General features: G+C 40.0%; 1 protein-coding gene across 1 annotated transcript in view; it reads left to right on the top strand.

Annotated features, from left to right (window-relative positions):
* The window catches only part of SLC9A2 (solute carrier family 9 member A2), a 106660-nt gene that overhangs the window by 40931 nt on the left and 55005 nt on the right, over positions 1-10724 (top strand). Inside the window, exon 2 of the mRNA XM_004704336.3 lies at positions 3126-3589. Coding sequence (XP_004704393.1) covers positions 3126-3589 — 464 coding nt within the window. The remainder of the gene's footprint in view (positions 1-3125; positions 3590-10724) is intronic.

The raw sequence follows: 10724 nt of genomic DNA, 5'->3' as shown, positions 1-10724 counted from the left end.
TGGGCTTCTTCAGGAGTTAGAAAGCCTCATCCTTTAGTTATCTGTGTGTTTCTTTATAACTATTTTTTCCTTCACTTTTTGATGAGGATGAGGCAAACGAAACTAAAATTGGGAATTATTTGTGATGCTGTAGTAAAGTTTGTGTGCCGTCAATGCAGTTAGCATTTCAATGCTTTATGTTGTGGGTACATTTGTCCCTGGTTTACCAATGAGCAGATGTGGACTGGCACAATTAAGTAACTCATCCACGGCATCTGAGTTTCTTAGTGCATGTATATGTGAAGTACCACAAATGGGTGGCTTTAATAAACAAAAGTTTATCTTCTCACATTTTAGGAGGCTAGAAGTCCAAATTAGGTGTACCAATTCCAGAAGGCTCTCCAGGGGACTTTCTTGATTTCAGCTTCTGTTCCTTACTTCCTTGATGAGCTCTAAGTGATATCAATCTTTCCTCTTTTGTCTTTCCTTACTTATGCGCCTAATCTGATCTTTTGATGGCTCCAAAGTGTTTGGCCGCTGGCATAGTGCTTAAGAATTGCACTGATAATCACTGGTCAGTGGTTTGACACCACCAGAAACTCTGCAGGAGAAAGATGCGATGCTATTCCTGTCAAAAAAAAGAAAAAGGAAAAAGAAACGACACCAGGATATTTACTGTCATCACGTCTATATTAGATGCACTAAGTAAAATAACCAAAGTTATGTTGCTAACTATTTAACTGAAGGAAAAAGGATATAGAATTGGGAAGCAAAAATGTAGGAAATCTAAAAGAAAAATTCAATAGAATCTATAGAAAAATATGTGAATAGACAAAGGAATTTAGCAAGTTTGGCTTTAACAATAAATATCTTAAAGATGTATTATTTTTCTATTGTGTTTGCAATAAAGAATTCAAAAATTAATTAAAGAAACATTGCCACTTACATTAGCATTGAAAACATCAAAAACTCAGAATAAATGTATTGAAAGAAATAAACTATATCTATACCAAAAGCAATGCAAATATCATTGGTGAACATTAGAGACTGTCTAAATAAATAGAATACCATGTTTGTGGATTGCGTGACTCAATATAATAAAGATGTCTGTCTCCACCCTCCCCCGCACCCACCTCCCCCCCAAAACCCTTATTGTCTTGGAAACTCACAGGGACAGTTCTACCCTTTCCTCCAGAGTCCCTTGAGTCAGCATGAACCGAATGGGAGAGAGTTTTTTGTTTAACACTACTATGGATGGCCCCATTTACATAACAAAGAAAACAGGACCCCAAATTTGATTACATTAATAAGTATAAGGGCTAGCATTTACAATGCTACAATTTTGTGGGACATAATTCAATCCATAACACACAGACGTGTAGAACGAGAATCTGAAGCCAGGGGTACCGTTGTTAGGGGAGAGCTGCTTAAAACTCTTTGCCATGAAGTCTTTGGGTTGGGCCTTTATTTCAGAATGCAGACTATTGCTTTTGGAGCTAGGGATTTGGGGAGTGCTGTTACTGGTACGTTGCGGGTATGTGTTGGGGTGCTAACTTCAAGGACAGCAGTTCAAAATCATCAACTGCTCCACAGGAGGCTCTCTACTTCTGTAAAGAGTTATAGTCTTGGAAACCCACAGGGACAGTTCTACCCTGTCCTATAGGGTTGCTGTGAATTGGCATGAACTCAATGGCAGTGAGTTTTCAGTTTTGGTTATATCCTTTATCCCACCATGGAAGTTGCCATAATGAAGGATAGAGTCAGTATGAAACAAGGTTACAAAGATGTGGATTTCAATCTACATTTTTACTCCATAGGGCTTTCAATGGTAGATTTAAAAAAAAAATGAACCAGGTATTTTTTTCAATTGGGCTTCTAACTCAAGGTGCCTCTGTGTGGGTTTGGATCAATCACCTCTCAGTGAGGAGTTGAGTGGGTTGTACTACTTAGAGACTCCTTTCATAATAGAGGAAAGATTTAGGAGGCAAAGGGAATTTACAGAGGTCTAAATATGGACACGTAAATATATTTATATATAATGTTAGGGAAATAGATCTATGTACATATATTTATATATTAAATATCAAGGTAGTAGAAGGACCTTGGGCTTCTACTCAAGTACTCCCTCAATGCAAGAACACTTTGTTCTAATAACCTGACATTCCATGATGCTCACCTTCCCGACATGATCGCTGAAGACAAAATGGGTGCATAGAAAATGTGGTGAAGAAAACTGATGGTACCTGGCTGTCAAAAGATATAGCATCTGGGGTCTTAAAGACTTGAAGATAAACAAGTGGCCATCTAGCTGAGAAGCAACAAAGTCCACATGGAAGAAACACACCAGCCTGTGTGATCATCAGGTATTGACAGAATCAGGTATCAAGCATCAGAAGACCCAAAACAATCATATCGATGTGAATGAGCGGGAGTGCAGAGTGAAGACCCAAAGCCCATCTGTAGACAATTGGACATCCCCTTACAGAAGGGTCACAAAGAAGAGAAGAGCCACTCAGGGTGCAGTGTAGCACTGTTGAAACAAACAACTTTCCTCTCATTCTTTAATGCTGCTTCCCTCCCACTATCGTGCTCCCAATTCTACCTTACAAATCCAGCTAGACCAGAGCATGTACAGGGGTACAGATAAGAGCTAAAAACAGAGGGAATGCAGGACAGATAAAGCCCTCAGGACCAATAATGAGAGTACCGTACCAGGAGGGTAAGGGTAAGGTAGGGGGAGGAAGGAGGAGCCCATCACAATGATCTACATATAACCCCCTCCCTGGGGAATGGACAACAGAAAAGTGGGTAGAGGTAAACATCTGTCAGTGTAAAACATGAAAAAATAATAAGAATTTATAAATTATCAAGGGCTCATGAGGGAGGGAGGAGTTGATACCAAGGGCTCAAGTAGAAAGAAAATGTTTACTACCTAGATATTGTGTGCAACATTCTATTTCTGGTTTACATTTTAATTTTTATGTTAATGTGCTTTATGAATGATTTTAGGGGAATTAATTAACCTTTAAATAATTATATATTCAGTCAGTAGCTAAATTTGCTAAGCTGGGAGGTTGGGAAATCATGGTCATCTGTTATGTCATAACTCAAATTTCACGTGTATTTTTGTGTATATTCCTTAACAGGCTTCCATCTCTACCACAAGCTGCCTACCATAGTGCCTGAAAGCTGCCTCCTGATAATGGTTGGACTTCTGCTAGGTGGCATTATTTTTGGAGTCGATGAAAAGTCGCCACCGGCCATGAAGACGGATGTCTTTTTCTTATATCTTCTCCCACCGATTGTGCTTGACGCGGGCTATTTCATGCCAACTCGTCCTTTCTTTGAGAACATTGGCACCATTTTCTGGTACGCTGTGGTAGGGACACTTTGGAATTCCATTGGCATCGGAGTATCTTTGTTCGCTATCTGCCAGATTGAAGCATTTGGCCTGAGTGACATCACTTTGCTCCAGAATCTGCTCTTTGGCAGCTTAATCTCAGCCGTAGACCCCGTAGCTGTGCTTGCTGTCTTCGAGAACATTCACGTGAATGAGCAACTCTACATCCTGGTCTTTGGAGAGTCGCTGCTGAACGATGCGGTCACAGTGGTGAGTGTCACATTCATGCTCAGTCCCTCTACACGTGTGGACCCACCCACCGACTCTTTGAGACTAGCATCTGAAAGAGAAGACATTACAGGCAGGACTGGCTTCATTCGTGTGCACACATGCAGTGTGCAGCACATTGGCCCACACTCATAGGGCCCCACGTGTGGCTTTAATGTTGTACTGTCACATTCTTGAGGGTTTTTTTTCCATGCACTTTGAATGTGGAACCCCGCATTTTCATTGTGTATTGGGTCCTGGCAAGTCTATAGCAAATCCTTTTTCTACAAGGCTCTGTTAATGCAGTGAAAGGACTCATTGTGTGGTACAGTTAATATGCCCAGCTGTTAATCAAGAGGTCAGAGGTTTAAGTTCGCTTCAAGGTATCTGAAGATGCCTGATGATCTATTTCTGAGTGGAACATTCTAGAAAGCCAGTGGAAACCCCGTGGGGCACAGTTCTCCTCTGTCACACACAGGGTCACTGGGGGGTGGAATCACCTTGAAGGCAAATGGCTAAAGTCTAAGAGAACCACTTGACTGGTGGGGCAGGTAGAGGATGAGTTGCGAACTGCAGCTCTGGGGCCATAGGCCACTCTGTCGGTACATACATGTGGCTCTGAAGTAAAATTGAAAATGCAATTATAGTCTCATTTATACAATTTTAAAGGTTATTCTTCAGACAATGGTGATTTCATTTTTTTTGTAAAAAACAATTTTAAAAAATTGTTGTGAGGGGTAGGATTGGTTCTTCCATTTCAACGTGCATCAACCTCTATGCTACAGAAACATACAAGTGATTGTGATAAAGATATATCTTTGAAGATATATCTGATTAGTACTTTTAAACATGACAGTCAGATAAAAATTGAAAGGACTTTAGACCTCAGGATCCTTTGTGGGAAGAAATGTGCTCAATTTATCTCTTGTTCAATATGAAAGGGTTTCAGAAAGTTCATGGAAAATGAATGAAAAGATCATGGAATTTTCCCATGAACCTTAGAAGCTCTCTTACGTGCAAAGCAGTGCTACCCAGTAAGTGCTACTCTTTGTCATGTACCATGCTAATTGTTGTAAGTAGATTTATCATCACAGACTCACCTTCTGTTACTACTCAGTCAGCATGAGTTTGGGTCCCACCCTTTTCCCATAAGCTAGCAATTATTAAGAGAAGCCAATTTGTAATTTTTTCTTAGTTGACTCCTAAGTAAACTCAGAGGCTGTTAGGATCTGAAGGGTGTCAGCATTTACTCTCACCCTGCATTTTGAACTCAGCAAGGAGGAGGAAATGTCTCTATTCATACACAGACCGATGTATCTTTCTAGCTCTACTACTTAAATGGCCATCAAGTCAAACTTGAGAGTTAAAAAATCAGTTAGCAGAAGTGATGCTGGTTTGTGTTATTTCTAATAGTGATGATAACCTTTAACCTTTTTTGAATGCATAGTATGGGCTCAAGTCTTTGTGATAATTTATGTGGTGGTAGATTAAATACGTATTCTTCCAGTTTTGCAGATAAGACACTTGAGGTGAAGATGAAGTGAAGTGTAGATAAGTAGCTAAGAACTCTGGTGGTGCAGTGGTTAAGCTGTCAGCTGCTAATTTAAAGGTCAGTAGTTCTAACCCACTAGCTGTTCTATGGGCAACAAATGGGGCCATCTACTCCCATAAAGATGTGTAGTCTCAGCAGTTTTATGAGGCAGTTCTACTCTGCCCTGTAAGTCGCTGAGCTGGAATGAACTTGATGGCACAAGAGCAAAACCAGTTAAAGACCTTAAATGACTTCAGCTGCCCTCTCCATGACTTCAGAAGGAGCCCAGTGGCTTTGACAGGTAATGCGTTGGACTACTAGCCACAAGGTTGGCAGTTTAAACCCAACAACTGCTGATCAAGAGAAAGATGAGGCTATCTGCTCTCATACAGATTTGCAGCCTTTGAAATCCCATGACTATGACTCAGAGGGTCGCTGTGGGTCAGAACCGACCCAATGGCAGTGGTTGAGCTTGGTTTGGTTCTCCATGCGTTCATACCATAACGCTGTTCTTGACCTATTTCACTGCCCAAATAGAAACAAACTTTTTTGTAATGTTTGCCTATACTCAACTACAAATTTAGACCCTGAACTGAATAAAGTATCATTTTAAGGATATCTGTAAACTTCATGTAGACATTGTTACAGAGAAAATAATGTATTGACTATATTGATAAAGACTTCCCCCCATCCCCCGTTTTTTAGAACATGAGACATAAAGGCAGCTACGTTTTCTCACTGAAGTAATCAAGTCCACTTCATTAATTTCATCCATCATTAGCAGCAATCATTAACTAACAAATGCTAAAGTTTAACTGAGAAACTAACATCATCCTGAAGACATTTTATACCACAGAGCCTTCAGTTTTTCCATTGTGACTTTGTTTGCTATGTAAAGTTTATACTTGATGGGAACAGTTGTAGACGTTTAGTGTGTAATTCATAGAGACCATGTATTTAGTATAAAGGACACTTTACAACTGAAAAATAATACTTTACTGCATTACCTATAGTACCATCAGGTTCGTTTCAGAAATACATGACATATCTTTACACTATCTTCTCCTATTAAAAAACATTTCATATGTGCATCCAGTGATCCATTTGTTGAGTTTATCAGGAGTCAAATCTCAAGAAAGGGTCTTGTTAAACTGCCATTTGGAGTGTGCAAAGACTCTGGACATTCCAGAATCACCTGTAAATATGAGTTTGTAGTGAGAGGAAGGAAGAGCTAAGCCAGGGAGGCCAGTGGGTCAAAGCAGAGGACTTCCATTCCATTATGGGAAGGAGGGAGAGGACAAACAAACAAATAAAGACCTGGAAGTCCTGTCACATGGCTAGAAACTCCAAGTTACATCCACTGTAAGGGTTTCATATAAAAGACTACATATTCTGGTAGGTTATATAGCCTAGGTTGAAAGTCTATGGGCTGAGAATCATAATATATCAGGGAATACACAAGGATTTTTCTGATCCAATTCCAAACGACCTGCTATTTTTCTCACTGCATGATCTGATTAGTGGGCTAAATGTTTCAGATTTTTGCAATACTTATAATGAATTATGAAAAATGATGGCTTTACTTCCTTATCAAATACATCAAGGAATAGAGGTATTTTAAGTTTTATTGACATCTTTATCAATTAATTAATGAGAAGTTTAAGAAATTCATGGGATAGGATAAGGGATTAAAAATATGGATCGTGATGCATGCAGTGAAGATGATGACTCATTTGGGCATTGCACATGGAAAGGCCGAGATTAAAAAGCAGTACAATGCCATGGGGAGGATGGGCGAACTTGTTGTTGTGAGATGCCTCTGCATTGGTGACTTCCTGCAAAAGAGGACAAAACACTGTATGGTCCCACTGTATTCTTATGGTCTGATTCCATTCTCAGGATGCATTGGATTGAGAGTTATAATCCGTGTGGTTTCCACTGATTGATTTTAAGAAGCTAATCACCAGGTTTTTTGGATGCTCCACCGAAACTTGCTCAGCATCGTTGCCAAACACAAGCCTCCCCTGACAGCTTTCTGTTACGGAAATCAGCTCCCAAACACTTCGTCTGCCGAGAAGTCCTGTTGACCAAAGTCAGAAGGCGAGAAGTTCAGATTTGAAGGGAGTAACGCACAACACACACATTTCTTAAAGCAAAGAGAAAGTGACAAACTGCAAATTATAGCTCAAACTCTGTTATTGTCCATGGCTATCATAAATCTTGTTTAACAACAGGAAAAAAATCAGTCATTATGAAGTGACATCAGACACATTTTGTTTAAAAAAAATGTATACTAAGTAGGATCACTGAAATTAGTCTGGTGATAATAAAAAGGGGCAAGAAGCAACAGAAAACACATTCACAGTACAATTGGAAGGTTGTTATTTTGTTTCCCTTGAGCAGTTGATGGCTTTGATCCAGATGATGTTTTTTCAAACCAGCATCAATAGCAGTAATTGAAAGACATTTTTCCGTGATGCTACTCCCCATAGAAGTGATGAAAATAATGGGGTGAGACATTTTGGGATGCACTTATGTCTTTGTTGGGAGACTGCAAGTGAGAGTTAGAGCACAATACGAACTGTGTCAGGAAGGAAAAGGAATTGGAAGTGTGATCCATCTGATGAAATTGTAGGCCAGCCTTCCAGAAAAGGATCCCTTCACCTGCGAACTTGCAGCAATGCTGGGTGAAACAGAACCTGTTGACTCCACACTCTCCTTGAGCGGCACTGCAGCCCTGCTGCTTTCAATAAGGAAGGACAGGGAGAATGAGCTAGTTGAATTGAAGAGAAAGCTTTTTTTAAAAAGAGTTATAAAGCTTTAAGTAACAGTATTTTAATTAACTAAATCAAACTGGTACCTTAATTAATAATACAATGAGTCTAATAAATTGAACTCTGAAACCCACTACCATCAATTCGATTCTGACCCATGGTGACCCTTTGCGACAGTGCAGAATGCCCAATGGGTTTCTGACACTGACTGTTTTAGGGAGAAGAAAATCGCATCTTTCCTTCACAATGGCCGGTGGTTTCAAACTGCAAACTGGGTAAGCAGTCCAATGCGTAACTACTGTGCTACCAGAGTGCTTCAATATCTCTAATAATTTGTAGTAATGGAACGAGTAATTAAAATATTAACTTCATTTAATATATGACTTTTTGTTCTGTATTTATCAGAATAAAAAGAGTCCAACCAGTGAGTATTCTGTTTGTGATCATTTAAGTAACTAGGAATGGGAAGATTTTCAAATAGTACTCTGTGCTTATTGAATGTGCACTTTATGAAAACATGTCAAACTTTCCTTAGTAGACGAAACTTGTTCTGTAACTCAGCTCTCTGAGAAGTCTGTTGCCACAATGTTCACAGTCAATGATATAGATTCATAGGTTCACATTGGAATTTCCAAGATTATCTCTAGGTGTGTTAATGAAAAACTGGAATATTCTGTTGCCTTTCCTGTGGGCACTTACAAGAGTTTCTTCTATGTGCCATATACTAGCATTGGTCAAGGAGAGCTGTAAAAGGAAGAAGATGATGTACATCAGTTGTCCAGGTTTTGCTCAATGTGTAATGGAATTCAACTTCAGAAAGCTGGAAGAGTCCTAGGATTACATGCTACTTAAGTTGGCTTTTGCAAATGACAACAAGACACACCCTAAGATTCCTTACCTAGAAAGGTTATTGTATATTTTTGATGTGTTAGGTGGCAGTCTCCAAAGAAGGAAGACCAGTGATATTTGCGTGTGTATTATATAAATCTACACACACACACACATATATGTATATATAAAGACATTTATATCAAGAAATGGCTTACACGGTTGTAGAAGGGTTTAAGTAAAATCTGCTTCGAGTCTGTAGGTCAGATGTAAGTTGAAGGCTTCTCTGATCTGTGTAGCTGCAGAAGCTGAAGAACAGGAAGCAGGACAAAGAAGTAGGCAGGCCACGGGCTGGTGGATGCAGAATTAAAATAATTTGAGGTCAGCTGAATGAATTCCAAGGTTGACACTCCTGGAATCAGCAGGTAATACAGCATGTGATCAGTAAACCACAGGCAGTTCTAGACCCAGCCGCAGGTGACCAGACATAGTCTTGTCAGCTCAGTATCTCTCTTCTATCAAAGGTTATATGCCCAAGGAGGTGTCATCTTGCTGCAACCAGACCGATAGGCTGGGCTCCACTCTTACTTTCACCCAAGATATATATTTGACCTAAACTCTATCACAGACCACCCCTTGTAAATTTGACACCTGTAGGCAGCTCTTTAACCATGCATGATCTCCAAACAAAGACAATAATAAAATCATACTTGAACCTAACGTGATTTAACTCTTGTACAACTGAGAACACACTAAACTCCTTTTAATCTTATATTTTATACATGAACAAAACAAAAAGATGTGATGCTTACACACAAATAGGATTTACTCAAAAACAGAAATTTAGGATTTACATGCAAATAGAAATTACAGTCCTCATATCTGCGGCTGGCCACAGGGCTGTAGCTGGTATTTAGAATTCCATTCTTCTACCAATTCCATATTTCCTTTACCCTCAGGGAGTATCTTGTCCGGTACTTTGCCTGGGGAGGGGTTACTCTAACTTTCAACCCTGAAGAGTCTGGGCCATTAGTAATCATGTCAGAAGTGGGGTGCTATAGTTTACCATTGACTTTATTTGCAGGACGTGGTAATACTAAGGCAACCTAAGCAAGCTCCTTTATGTCAGACATATTATTGTTTACCTCCATGATGAAATATTAATCCAATTTTTGCTTGGTAACCAGGATCATTATCACCACTCAATACAGTAATCTCCTGATTTTCCAGTTGATCCACACGCATTAGGGGTGAAAAAAAAAATGGCCAGGAAGCAGGCTTAACTCCATTTCGATGGAATCAGGGCTGTGCCTCGCAGTAGGAGTAGTTCTCCCTTTGGAAGTAAGACTTCCAGACCCAAATAGAGAGTTGCAGGGGCAGGAAGCGAAAACGTGGTGAGTGGGTCATTAGCAATCATAGTGAGTGGTGCCACTCCTATTTCCACTTCTTGATTCCTGGTTTTTGGACACTATATTTTGGACACTAGTTTATGGCATATGCTGCCTCCTGGAGAGCGCTGCCCCACCCTTACAAGGTGTTGCTACCATAATAGCATTGCAATCATCTTGTTAGAAGTCAGTTCCTTTGTTCTACCAAGCTAGCTGTTTCGAGATGATGGTGGGCATGATTAGACTGGTGGGTTCTATGAGCATAGGCCCATTGCCACACTTCATTTACTATGAAGTGAGTCCCTTGATCTAAGGCAATGCTGGGCAGGATACAATATCACTGGGTGAAAAATTCTGTAAATGCATTGAATGGTAATTTTGGCAGAAGTATATGGCATGCAGGGAAAGCAAATACAAATCCCAGAGTAAGTCCCTGTCTATTACAGTAAGAACCAAATGATGCTCTTTTCAAGAAGGAAGTGGGCCTTTGTAATCAACCTGCCACCAGGTTGCTGGTGAATTTCCTGAGGAATGGTCCCAGATCTTGGGCTCAGTGTTGGTCTCTGGTGCTGGCAGATAAGAAACTGAACACAGGCAGTAGGCAAGTCAGCCTTGGC

Source organism: Echinops telfairi, unplaced genomic scaffold, assembly GCF_000313985.2.
Source record: "Echinops telfairi isolate 266 unplaced genomic scaffold, ASM31398v2 ScPeMD7_7467;HRSCAF=8505_1, whole genome shotgun sequence".
In the NCBI taxonomy this organism is placed as follows: Eukaryota; Metazoa; Chordata; class Mammalia; order Afrosoricida; family Tenrecidae; genus Echinops; species Echinops telfairi.
The sequence above is the reverse complement of the archived record's forward strand: the minus strand, read 5'-3'. Positions and strand labels throughout refer to the sequence as shown.